This window comes from Oenanthe melanoleuca, chromosome 2 (genome assembly GCF_029582105.1).
Source record: "Oenanthe melanoleuca isolate GR-GAL-2019-014 chromosome 2, OMel1.0, whole genome shotgun sequence".
Lineage (NCBI taxonomy): Eukaryota > Metazoa > Chordata > Aves > Passeriformes > Muscicapidae > Oenanthe > Oenanthe melanoleuca.
The window spans coordinates 69454437-69468143 of record NC_079335.1 but is presented as its reverse complement, the minus strand read 5'-3'; the positions used below and the strand labels follow the sequence as shown (position 1 = coordinate 69468143).

General features: G+C 41.3%; 1 protein-coding gene across 1 annotated transcript in view; it reads right to left on the bottom strand.

Moving 5' to 3' along the window:
- ADCY2 (adenylate cyclase 2) overlaps positions 1 to 13364 on the bottom strand; it is a 199363-nt gene extending 185999 nt beyond the window's left edge. Inside the window, exon 1 of the mRNA XM_056485305.1 lies at positions 12919 to 13364. Coding sequence (XP_056341280.1) covers positions 12919 to 13146 — 228 coding nt within the window. The 5' untranslated portion in view covers positions 13147 to 13364. The remainder of the gene's footprint in view (positions 1 to 12918) is intronic.
- Positions 13365 to 13707: the final 343 nt, after the last annotated feature.

The window sequence follows — 13707 nt, the reverse complement described above, 5'->3', positions numbered from 1 at the left end:
GCAGCAGTGCAACACTTCTGCTGCTATCCAACAAGATCTGTTCTTTGGTATTACAGGCCATGTCCTTGTGAGCACACAGGACTAACAGTGACAATAATGACCAACCCTTCAGGTCTTGTGAACACCCATCTGACCACACACATGCCTAATTACCAAGTCAAGCACTTTTGGTCAGTGGGTTGCTTTTTTCAAAAGTCCAGTTACATACAAATATTATTTATCTTCTCAATTAGACAGTAGAAAACTATTGTATCCAGATTTTTCCAAATTTGCCTGATAGCTGTAAGCTAACCTCACCTGCTTCAGTGTTGCAGCAATGATTATCAGGAACACAAAGTCTTGACATATCAGGTCAAAAACTTCTCTGTTTAATGCAAAAAAAAAATCAGACCTCACTGAGGGTTTGGAAAGGCTAAAGAGCTAAAGTACCGTGGTGCAAATTACAGTAACATAAGAAATTGGAAGAAAGTTTCTAGAGGTAAAATATCTTTTGCTAGTGAAAGAAGCAGAGAACAATTGTAGCATTCCCAGAAATGCTAAAAAAAAAAAACAAAAAAAAAAACACTTAAAAAAAAAACTGTAGATAAGCAAGAGTTCAATAAGCAGCTAGGAAAATGTGTTCAAAAGGGAAATCAGAGAAACCAGAATATTTGGGGAATAGGGATTTTGTCTCTAGAAGGCCACTGAGCTTAACAAAGATGAGTTTTCTAGCACTTCCAACATAATAGGAAAACATCCAATTTGAATGTTATAGATGGATTGTTAGAGAAAAAGGGTGCATGGTTTAAGAGAAGCAGTAATGTCAAGGAGACCGGTGATTCCCAACTAAATGAAAGGACAGAAATTGATTAAACTCAGCTAAGAAGGTTTCAGCAAAGGCAGAACAGACTCCCTTTTTAAAATCTGGCAGAGAAATAAGACACCATATGAAAGGATACACTCTTCTCTACAAGCCTAGGAAGCTAAATTGGAAGAACTAAAATGCCTGTTGTTGAAGCATTATTTACACAATAGTCTTACTGAAAACTTGGTGTAAAAAAGACCATCAGCAGAATAATGAAAAAGCAGAAAAAGACTCAAAGCCATACTGTTCACCAGGGACTGAAGAAAGGCCTGTGCTAACAGTCTAAGAGAATTAACAAATAGTATAAAGTGGCTATGAGCCAAAAAAAAGAGACTGAACAGTAAAGCTTCATAAAAATAAATTACTTAGAGGACTGGTTATCATGCAGATATAAGGAAGGCTGTCAAAGAAGAAAACATAGCAGGTCAAGGGATACTTTAGTGATTCCCAGATGGACTTGCTGAGCATCACAATAGCAGATGGAAGCTGAGACCACAGTCTGTGTCTCATGCACTGCTGAAAAACAAAACAAACAGGTACACAGATGAAAACACCCACCCATACAAAGAATGAGAAAACAATCTTGAGATCTGTCTGATCTCAAGAAATTGAAAGAAAGTCCACAAAATATTGCTATTGAGGAGTTTCTTTATAACAATGACAAATCTTGTTAAGAAAGCAATTTAAAAACAAAGCCTGAACTTTAAAATTGAAAGGGGGAGCTATAAGCTTACAGATTAAAGTCTTTGTAGGTAGCCTGAAGACACTATAAAACTCAGAGGCAAAAGCTAATCAAATCCTCCAAACAACTTGAGAAAGACCAAAATACACAACCAGAATGTCTCAACATCCAAGTAAGGAAGCTTCTAAAAATTATATTCTGTAGAGGACAAAAAAAAAACCAAAAACTGCAAGGGAATAATAAAAAAGGATTTAATATAAGGACTCAATAATGCAGGCCAAGAAAATAACTTGCTTGGGAAATTATTTTTAAGAGTATACAAATAAGTAGTAAATTATTTTTGAAACATAATCAGGAATTGGCAGCCTGCTAAAGGACTTCCAAACAAACAGATGATGAAGGTATTAAAAAGAACAACTAGAAAACAGGTTGCAGCACAAAGAGTTTTAGTTATTTTGTTTTATTTGCTTTTTTCCTTAATCTGTGTTTATTGTGGGATAATTCTCACTCCAAAATAATCTATGCATGGGAAATAAATCAGAAAGTCTGTCTCAAATTGGAGCATTAGTGTAAGGCATCACAGACAAAAGAAGAAACATGAAATGTAAAAATAAAAAAAGAAAATCACCACAAGCAGTCAGGGTTCACCACAAAGGGCAAATAAGCCTTAAAGAAGAAAGAGCTCAAACAGTATTAGCATGCAACCTGCACCCAAAAGTTCCACAGTATCCAAAGACTGTGATGTAATGCCAGTCTCTCCTGGGATCCTTCTCAAAGACTAAGGGGAGTACCAGCAAGTCCGGAAAAATTGTTAAAAACAAAGGTATCAAAGTTCTCAGGAATCCTGGGGTATATGTTCAAAACATCCATAAACCATTTGGAAGAGGGCTGAACAGCAATCCAGCAAAGATGAGGGTCAGCCATGAAGAAACACAAAAGGATCTCCTAAGAGTCACTGAGGAGCAAGAAAATGGCAGGTGAATTTCAGCAGAGATGTGTGTGCAGAGATGCACCTCAGAGCAATCCTAACTTTATACACAAGACAATCTCTTAGCTGGATGCTAATACTTAGAGATATTAGGTGTTTATTGTAGCTGGACCCATGAAAACATCACTTAGGTGCTCACCAGCAGTCAAAAATCAACCCAAAATGAAGAGCATAGAAAAACAGAATAAAGGAGAACATCACAATGCTACCATCATTCTGGTTCAATCACCACTTCCAAATGAATGCAAAGTTTTCATAGTTTTCATGAATAGTCAAAGCTGCAACAGAGTGGCTAGATTCTGAAGGAGTAACACTTGCTTTTCAGGTTTCTCTTCTCTGCATGGAGTGACCACAACCGTCCTTTAATCCAGAGCTCTTTTGATGTTTAACAGGAACAACCTCCACTGGAGCTATCTGCATGCACAGGTGTAGCCAGAACCCCATGAGCTCCTCACCATTCCTACTGTATCATATGCCATGGAATAGAGAACAAATCTGAAACAACCAAAACAACGAGAACAACCTACCAAAAACATAATTACTAGAACTGGGACGTGTGGGCCTGTATATTTTATATTCAAAACTATGCCCTGTGCAAACACCATGTACTCAACCTGAACAGGGAGTGATTTTTTTAATACATCCTCATTTGCAAATCAGCAATTTTCTCTCTCTTGGTTTATTTTTCATCGATTTGTGTCCTCTCCTTGTTAACCACATGTCAGATAAAATCTGTCAGTGCATACAAATATGTATTTAATAAGCTGGGGTTCAGAGGGCCCAGGAACAGGGTCTGGGAACATGAACAGGATTGCCATGCCTCCAGGTCATGGGGCAGCATCTCAGCCTTCTCTTAGGCTGGCAATTAACAAAAGCTTTACTTTGAAACATGTAACAGCTCAAGAAAAACAGGATGGTCGAACACAAGTACTAGTGGCTACAAGACTCAGCTGGGTGGTCTTCAAAAATTGTCCTGCTCAATGGCAGTAGCTGAACAACAAGCAGGAAACTGAGCAAAAATCTCTACTTTGATTAAACTAATTATTTCATGCTCCAGAGGTAATTAGAATCTACTTACATTATTTATTAATTTTTAATGTAAATATAGTGATCAAAATATCTTTCTTGCGTACTTTATTCTACATGTCTTGGTTCTGACTTCCTCTCAAAAAAAGCTGGGTTAATAACTCAATTTAGCTTATTTTTCAGATATTCTCAAAATCCTTCCTTATATTATAAAAAGACTTTCAAAGAAATTCTCCAATAAATGTAACTACTATTTATACCAATCACAATACATGGAAGATAAACTGAGTAAAACACTTAGTAAGAATGCATATTTTGTAGTTAAATATATTCAAAACGTGTCACTGGAAGAGCTCCATCAGCTAAATGTTATGGATAATACAATATTTCACAAGACTCAAAGACATGTTTTTCAGATTAACTGCACTGTAACACGTATTAAAAATGAAATCATGGCCTGTCTTGTATCCATATAGATTCATGGAAGTCTGAAATACTTGTTTAGATGTGTAGAAGTCAGAAGTACTCATTTGATTCTGTGCTATTTAATACTGACAGTTACATATTTTGGCTGTCACTTTTAAATTGAAGCTAAAAGGTGACTTTCCCTCACCATTTTCCTGCTGACATAATAACTTGAGAATCTGACTGTAATCAAGAAAAAGTGTCAAGATGCAACACACTTAAAAGTAATGGCAAAATTTGAACCAGGGAGCACATGAGCTTCAGCACATAAGGAAACTGCTCATTTTAAGGGTCTGTTTAATGAAGAAAAAGGCACACTTAGGCTCCTCTCTCTAATGGGTCTTTTAAAAATACATTTTGCAAGAATATTCCAGAGATTTAACTAACAGGCATAATAGGGTAGCATGAAAAATAGATTTAATATTGAAAGGCACTACTGTCATTTCGTAATTACTTTTCAAGTGTTTCCTAAGGTTGTGCAATTACACACTAAACACCTTTATTATTATCCCAACAATATTCTTAGAGTTTGCTCCCTTAAGGATACTTTCCACACTCTCACATGTCACTGGGTTCAACTGACTCTAAACCTAAGAGATTTCTTGTTTCATTTTTTACTCCATGATCAGGACCACACTCTGCAACGGCTATTATTTCTATTATGATAAAACTTCAAGTGAAGGTTACAAACATGTTAACTTACATTCAAAATATAACTGCCAAATAACATCTTGGGAGTAAAACTTCAAACTTAATCATAGGAAACAGAGCAAAGAGATTCTGCAAATACAGAAAGGCACTTTTGTGTTAGTTCAGGGCTTTTTCCTAAGTACTATTACCCTATTTCACTAAAGCACAGGTAAGAAAATAATAAAAATCAAAGAAAGCAAAACCAATCTGGTAAATTGTTTTACTGTTAAACAGATGTTGCATCACTTGAAGCAATTTTATAAAATCCCACCACCTACCAAGTTTAAAAACTCACAGAGCTCACTGATACAGAACAAGCCCCAGTGAGAGCCTATGGCCATTTTCTGGCATGAGTTAGCAGGGTGAGGATCTCAGTGGGGTTTACAGGACAAATCCCTGGTCTGGACAACCTCCCCTACCACGTCCCAGGTCTTGACCAGACTAGACAGCTCAATCCACTGTGCTGCTGCAAAGGACCATCACAATACCTGCATCAAGGAAAGAGAATCCACTCACCTGCCAAGGTACATGAAGCAACTGAAGTGACTTATGAGGAGCAGCTGAAGGAACTAGGGTTGTCTAGCCTGGACAAAAAGTTGTTCAGTGGGGACTTTAACACTTCCTACAATTACCTGAAAGGCATAGCAAGGTGGGTTTTGGTCTCTTTCACCCAATAACAAACAATAGGAAAAGAGAAAATGGCCTTAAATTGCACCAGGGAAGGTTTAGATCACATATCAGGAAAAATCTCTTTTACCAAAAGGGTGAACAGGCTACCCAGGGAAGTGCTGAAGTCACCATTCCTGGAGGTATTTAAAACACATGTGGATGTGTCACTTAGGGACATAGCTTAATGGTGGATCTGGCAGTGCTGGATTAATGGCTGGATTTGATGACCTTAAGGGTCCTTCCAACCTAAACAATTCTATAGGAACAAGAGCACTAGCAAGCAGGTGTTGAGTCAAGTTCAAACAGCATCTGTTTTCCTAACACTTTTCTCAGAGGAAGTAACAATTCCAAGTCCTCAGCCTGAAATCAGTCTTGCTGGAAAAGCAGCTGGGGGGAATCCAGTCTTTCTAGGATTTTCCTGCCAGACTGACCAAAGTAAAGCAAACTGGAGAATGGAATATTGAAATTTTACCTAGAATTGAAGGACAGCAATCCCATTTATCCTGTCAGTGAGCAGATCCACTGTTATTATAATTGCATAGCAATTAGGCTCTTTAAAAGGTCTAAAGTACAGAGCTCAGCTGTGAGAATACAAGCTGGAAAAAGTAAGTTCTAAGTACTTTTGCAAACCTTACTGAGCAGCTCTGAGAAGCTATTTGGGGAACAGACAGGTGGGCCAGAGCACTTCTCATCCCAGCTGCTCTCTGGTGTATGCAACCAGAAGCCATTGCTCCTGGAGCACACCTTCCAGGTAAGAAAACCTTCAAAACTGGACCATGGATGGTGAAAGAAGAGAATGATCAGACTAATATGTCATCATCATCATTTATAGTCATTTCCTCTACCTCTCCCAAACACAAGCCTGGAATAGTCACACCAGAAACAGCAAGGGGCATTTATATTACATATATATAAAAATACATATATATATACATATATACCACTAAGAACAAAAGTTCTGTTTAGAGAAGAGATAAAGTTTCTATACAGCTTTGTGAAACAGACAACTGGGAGAGTAAGTGCAGACACAGCCACGAATTCCTCCATACAGATGGTGCTCTAGTCCCTTCAATTTTCAGCACCACCTGAATAAAGTTCAGTGTCTGAAGGTTGCTTATTCAAAATATAAAAAGGAAAGATGGACAAGAAAATGCATGGAGCTGTTTCAGGTTTTAAGTTTTTTCATCCGGTTTGATGCTCAAAACAAAAAAAAGTCAGGGAAAAAAGGGCAGAACTGTGCCAATTCACTTATTTTTGGATCCAGATCCTCTAAAACAGAAGTTTAACCTACTGGCATTTTCTCATTATGACAGATCAATATGGCTTGATCTGATTCATTCTTTTTGAAATATGCAGAAGCTACTATGGCAGCACATAATTATTTGGGATCACAGATCAGCTGTGACTGAGGAGGTAGGCACAGAATCAAACACTACAGGTGTTCAGCTGTACTTTGTTCCCATGCTCAAGAGATTTACATCTATCTGTGTGAAGTGTCCATCAGTTTGGAGTCATGCATGGAGCAGCCTGGAAGACTCCAGTGACCACTACTGTTACAACAAGAAGTTTTCTTCATCACAGTGTAAATACAGGGATGGTGATCTCTGGCTAAGGTCCTTAATCTAGAAGAGCTCTTCAAGGATCAAAGAATCATATTCAACATTTTGTATGAGTTTTAAGATCCCCACAAATGGCTTGGATATATCTGTCCAAAACAAGGAAATTGAAGCCAATTTATAAAAATTTAAGGAAGATAAGCAGGCAGGTATTCACAGGTCCATGGCAGATCCACTGTGAAGTTGCCAGAACAGGATTTGTGAATCCATGCACCTGGCTTGAGGCTGATAAAGACAGCAGAGAATGGGAGCCCAATCCATCATCTGTCTTATTCCCATTGCACATCAATAAACAACAGCTCTAGTCGTCGTCATTTATTATTTCTGTCAGCTGCAGTAATGATTAGAAGTTGTGGATCTGCCATTTTGAGTCACAATTCGTGGCATTAAATAAGTTTTCTATTGCCAAGGTATTCATAAAACTTTAATTTATTAATATTACAATTAAAGGCTAAGCATTTTTCCAATACTGCCATACTCATAATTTTATCCAATTCTTATTCAGGATTTAGGTTCAATATGAAAGATGAAACAGAGGCATGCAAAGTGAGGTTGCCACCAGCACCTCATTAACTTGATGGCTCTGCTTCCAGGCTTGTTAGGGACTGGCAAATGAGACAAGTTCTTAGCAGCAATAAAAGTAACCACAGATGTACTGTGAGTGTCATTAGTGAATGAAAGAAGTAGCAGCCTAGACTGATGTAGAACTGAGGACTGAAACCAGACGGAAATCCAGGCAACTCCTGCTTCAGACAGGAAGACACAGCAACCCTTCTTGCCTGACAAAAGAGGTAATATCACCTTTTAAAAGTCACTCTCAGAGAACATCAGAAGGAACATCTGCCAGGGACAGCAACATCCTAAGACCATATCAAGTAACCAGCAACTATAGCTAGAAGAATATACTGCTAAATGGTGTCTAGAGGCAAAAAAAAGAATTAGAAACATGGGACTTCCTCATGGAACATTTTAATAGGGGCCTTGAAAGCAGAACTGGGTAGTCAATTATAACTGTAATTGTGGAAAGAAAAGTCATTGTAAATACACTGATGTTGATTTTGTATTCCTTCTCATGTTGGCAGTAGAGTTTAAGGAGAGGTAGGATACCTCCTGAGCACAACAACCATAGCATCAAGCATGTAAAAAATATCCCTGTTTGTCCTTCAACTAGTGAGGATTTTCTTACTTCGTTACCTTTGCTGAGATTTAGCTGTGTTCTTGGAGGAATTAATATATTGGAGTTTGAAAACACTATAACAGATGCTTTGGCTTACTTTCAGTCTGCAAAGGATTCCAAGGAACGTTTTCAGACCTTGGGTATTCTTGGACTTTGGGAAAACAGTTGGTGCTCTTAAACTAAAAAAAGCTGCAAATTACAGAGGGTTGATCTCAAAAGATATCCTAAAATGGAGAGTACAAATGGTCTTATAGTATGGCTGTATTATTCCATGCAATTAGGTTATAACAGAGAGTAACAAGAACAAGAATAGAGATACAAAATCATGTCGCCAGTATGGTGACCTTTTGGTGTGGATGGATGAATTCTGCAGAGGCAGACTGATGAGATGAGAACATTACCACAGGTACACATCAGATACTTTTAAGGAAATGATGAAACATGCCTGTTAAAACTACTTTTTCCACATGGACTCAGAAGACTTTTCCCCCTTTATTTCAGGATGAGATTCTGATAATGGAAATCTGGAAGGGCTTGGCTGATGTCCAGCTTACACCAGAAACAGCAAGAATTTATTTCAGGAGTAACACCAATTAGAGGGAAGAAATGGCACACCTCAGTTCAAGCCCCAAGAGGCTTATAGGATTCTCCTGATCTTCTCTTTGCACAAGAACAGTTCTCTGCCAACCAGGTTGGCAGCCAGAAAGTTTCCACGTACTCCTTCAGAATGAGGCAGCTGCTTCTTCCATGCAGGATCAGATGACAGTAAATTCAGTCTGTCTGATGCCAGAAAACCAACTCCAGAATGTACATCTGCCATGTTGCAGGTACAGCTACCTAGTTAATTTTATTCCTTCTTTAAGAACCACTGACTACTCCCCTTTTTGATACAGAAGGTATTTGGGTATGTCAGTAAAACAGATTTGCAGCCAACCTTTAGTTTCTTGAATATATAACTCCACAAAAAGCTTCAGGAATCTAAACCAAGCCTACCAGCACAATCCTGAGCTTTTCAGGAGCTTCAAAGAAGTGGTGGAGGGGGCAAATGCTCTGCTCCACAGACAGTCCTTGGGTGGCTGAGCCAGCACAATCTCAGAGTCCTTTGGAAGAGAGAAGTCTTCTCCCACTTACAACATGAGAGCTAAAAGATTTTGATATCCCTCAAGTGTAGGTCCTTGTTGAAGCCTCTATCTATGGACTAGGCAGTCTTTAAATCTAGAAAAATGCATGGGTAAAGGAAATTATGGCCTTTCAATACATCGTACAATTTGGGCATCACCCCTGTCTTCAGAGTTTTTGTTAAATCATGTAAGAAATTAACCACAATTTCAGATATTTCAGGTAGACTCATATTTACACTATGAATTTAAAAATGGCTTTTGTCAATCTCCTGCAAATTGTAGTTATAAGAGATGTGCTCCTGCAGAGACAAAACTGTTCTAGATACCACTAAAAATGGCCATAAGCTTTTAGTACTAAAAAGGGAGAGATGGGTGAATAATGAGTTTTTCATACATATTACATTGAAAGAACAAAACAACAGTCAGAGAGAAAATGAAGCTGACCTCTGGCATTTTTAAGTCCTGAAAGGCTTTCGCAGGTTCAGGAAAATAATTTACTCTCTATCGATTAAACAAGAAGCTAAACATGGATGACTGATCTCATTTTGCCAGTTTGCAGTTCACACCAGGTAAAGAAATACAGAGGCTACTCTGACACAGGAAATTCAAACGTTGATACTATCACTACATTATTTAAAACTACAAGCTGTGAATGGTCATCGTTCAAGCCGACTCTAGAATTTTTATATCTAGTGTCTGAGGAGATAGAGTGCTTAATTCCAAAGGTCAAAATCACAATAGTTCTCTGAAACAAAAGCAAAATCTCCCAAGAAACCTCTCCCAGTAATAATAGCAGTACATTGTCTGAAAGAAAAGTAATCAGATTTCCAGGCACACTTTGTAAGTAATCTCGTTTACTGTAATTTTGCAACAGCTTTCATAAATTTTTCATCTGAAATCAGGAAGGCTATAGCTTGTATTCTGACAGGTTGAAAGAGCTGAGTAAGTGAAATACATCCCTATGTGGCTGGCTATGTTTGGGAACACTTAAGAATACTTTGCCACACGAAAAAAAACACAAAAAAGGGCAACTCAGACATCACAGTGATATATTTTAACAACCAAATAAAACATTAATATAGAAGGAAAACCTCCTCTCACTTCCACTGGTTTCCAAGCTTAAGACAGCCTAGAACATAAAAATGGCTCACGCTTCATCCTTACAATGTCCAATCCCACATTCCATGTTCTAAGCTGTTCTATGAAGCACAAGCAAGAAATCCAAATTATGTGTTAGAGTGAGTCATTTTGGAGTTTTGTCTCCACAACAGGCTTAAGTAACTTTCAGTGAAATCTTAACTGCTTTGTACAAATCTAAAGGAAACAACTATTAAGAAATATCTCCCTTAACTTGATATGCATAGCACAGATCTGCACAGAACTATCCCACTTCACTTCCACTCAGTCTTCTCTACAAAATTAGGTCTTCTGTCAAAACAATCACACATGTACAAGTTGTGCAAAATAAAAGATAATGATATTAATACCAGCTTTTTTGGCTCAGATACTCCTAACTATATATTCCTTTTACATCACCAGGCACAAAAAAAAAAAAAAAATACTAAAAATTCCACAATTCTAAAGCTCTATAAAATTTATATATGTTTTTTATTATTTTTTATTATCTCCCTTTATTCAGATGCGGGACAAACTGATTTAAACCTTCAGGAATATTTTAATCATAAATGCAACCGGAAACTAGACTACAATTAAGCGCTTTAAGGTGAAATTCTGGGCAGGGCTCCAAAGGATTTTGTCCAGCATCCTGTGGCTGGAAGTCCATATAGACAAGCTTTCTCTCTGCCTGAAGTTACTTTTAGCTGTCGACTGGAAACTTGGATGAACCCCACCTCTTTCTCCACTAACCCATCCAGTTGTTAGCTACAGGAAGATAAAGGCTCAGGAAAAAGGTTTTAAAAGCTTTTTTTTTTCTTTTCCGGTATGTCTGGAATTCCAAATGCAGACAGAACTATTAACTTCACTCTTTCTGATGAACTAATGCCTGGCAAGATTCAGCCAGCTCACAGTTTTGTTCCTGTAACTTTCAGCAGTCCTTCCATCTGGGTCCAGTTTTTTGCCACCTTCATTGCCACAAATTATTTACCTCAAGAGACGAAATTACCAAAATAATCACATGCTAAACAAGCTATAGACCATACCACAACTGAAATGTACAAAATTTAGTGCTAAACAGTGTCAAGCTCAAATTCTGCCACCTTGACTGTGAGCAAGTACAGTGTACATCTCCACAGTTAACTCTGCCTGACAGACTTCCAATTCCACCTCCCAACAGTCCCTTCAGCCCTGATGGACAAGCACCCACATTAACATACTAGAATGAGATCAGAAGTCAAACCTGTATTTTGCACACAGAGCTCCAAGTTACAAGCTCAAGTTACAAGCTCCAGAGCTTGGACATTAAGCAACTGAATTATGAAGCATCACCATTACTGGCTTCACTTTTGTAACTGTTTTCTATTTAGTAGGAGTGGTTGAACAAAAAGCTTAAAATACAACTAATACAAACACCAAAAGGAAATAAACCACCAATTGACTCAAAGCTTAGCTAACCCTGCAGGCAGTTCCTTTACGTTTTAAGACAAAAGTTTGGTTAAGCAAGAAAGCAGGATTCTCTGTAAAAGCAAACATTAGCTGCAGTGCCTCTAGGAGAATCTATTAGATTATACCGACCTGCTTATCCTTGCCTTTAGAGATAAATAGCTCTATTCAATAAACATTCAGCTTTCCAGAAGACCATATAAATATTCTTTCTTTTTAAAAAAATAAATAAATAAAAGGTGGGGGGAGAATCTGAGACCACTCAAATATTTCAGAAGTATACAGTAATGCCAACAGCCTGCTTCTAATCATCAACAGCAGGAAAACTCTGTAAAGGACCAAGAATTTTACTGCCCTCTGCAGCTTTTCCTTCGCAAGGGCAAAACGCCACCCATTTCAGGGGAGATAAACTGATACCGACAGTCACCTGCTGCTGTGACACATTTTTCTTCCCAAAGCCTGGGAACCCCACACTGAGCACGCAGAACCCGATCAACCCAACTTCACCTTCCTTAAAAACGAAGGCTGCGCTGTCCCAAAAGCTTTCTTGAGAAAATGGGTCAAATGCTAGAAAATGATGTCATGGGGGAGAGAGGGGGCTAGCACAAGGATGGGCACGGTTTACTTGCCGTGCTCGCTTAGTTGCACTAAAAATACTACTTCAGATCCAGGTAGCGACTGCATTTCTGTGCGGCGATTCAAACCCTGCCACTATAAGAGCCAGCACGGCCAAGCCGCCAGCTGGAAGAGAGCGGAGCCAAGGAATTAAGTGAATTAAACTCGATGCGCTTGTTGACTCAGTTTTCGCTCTTTCAGCCGCTGCTCCCGCGTCGCCTCCGAACACCGGGCAGCAAAGTTCGGGCGAGGGTTCCCCGGTCCCGCCGCCACCTCGGCGCCTCTCGCCACCAACTTTCCGCCGCAGGAGCTGCAGCACCGGCTGCTCTCGGCCGTCCCGTCCGCCCCGTCCCGCCCCGTGCGCCTCGGCTCGGCTGGGCACGGCGATGCCAGCGGGGCGGCGGCAGCGGGGATGCCCGGGAGCCCCGGGACAGCGCGGGTCCCGGACAGGGAGGGTGTCTCTTACCAGCCCCGAGGCGAAGAAGACGGCGAGCAGGGCTAGGCAGGCGCCCATCACGATGAGCAGCAGGAAAACGATGAGCGGGTGCTGCTGGCTCATGCAGTAGTAGGACTCGTAGAGCCAGTCCCGGGAGCGGGACTGTTCTCCGCTCGCCCCGCAGCCGCCGCCCGCCTGCTCTGCCCGCTCCAGCAGGTAGCGGCGTCTCCTCCTCATCATCATCGCCCCTTGCCACATCGGGCAGAGCCCGCGCAACTCGCTCAGAGGCGCGGCGGCCGCTGCCGCAGGAGGCGGCCGGGGAGTGGAGCGGGGCGCGCTCCCGCGCGGGAGGCGGAGAGGAGGAGCCGCGGCGGCGGCATGGGCACGGAGCGCCGGGACGCCGCGGCCGCGCAGCCCGCCCGGGGCTCGCTGCGCCTCCGGAAGGCGCCACCCCGCACGCACATGCCTTGCCCGGCTCCCCCGGAGGCGGGGGCGGCAGCCGCGCTCCTCCTCGCCGGGGAGGGCAGCGAGCGCCCGCCCAGAGCAAGCGCCTCAGGGCGGCGGCGGCAGCAGCGGTAGCGGGAGGTGCCTTCGCGGGCCGCCGTGAGAGCAGCCCCTGCCTGTCGCCCCTCCGCCCCAGCGTCGGGAGCAGACCCCGAGGTCGGGCCAGCTCTGCCTGGAGGGGCCGGGAGCGCTGGCCGGCCGAGGGCGCGGTGCGGCCGCAGGTGTCGCTCCCCGGCGGCCGTGAGGCGCGGAGCGCGGCGTGCGCCGCTCCCGGCCCTGCCCGGCTCCCGGCCCTGCCCGGCTCCTGCCCTGCTT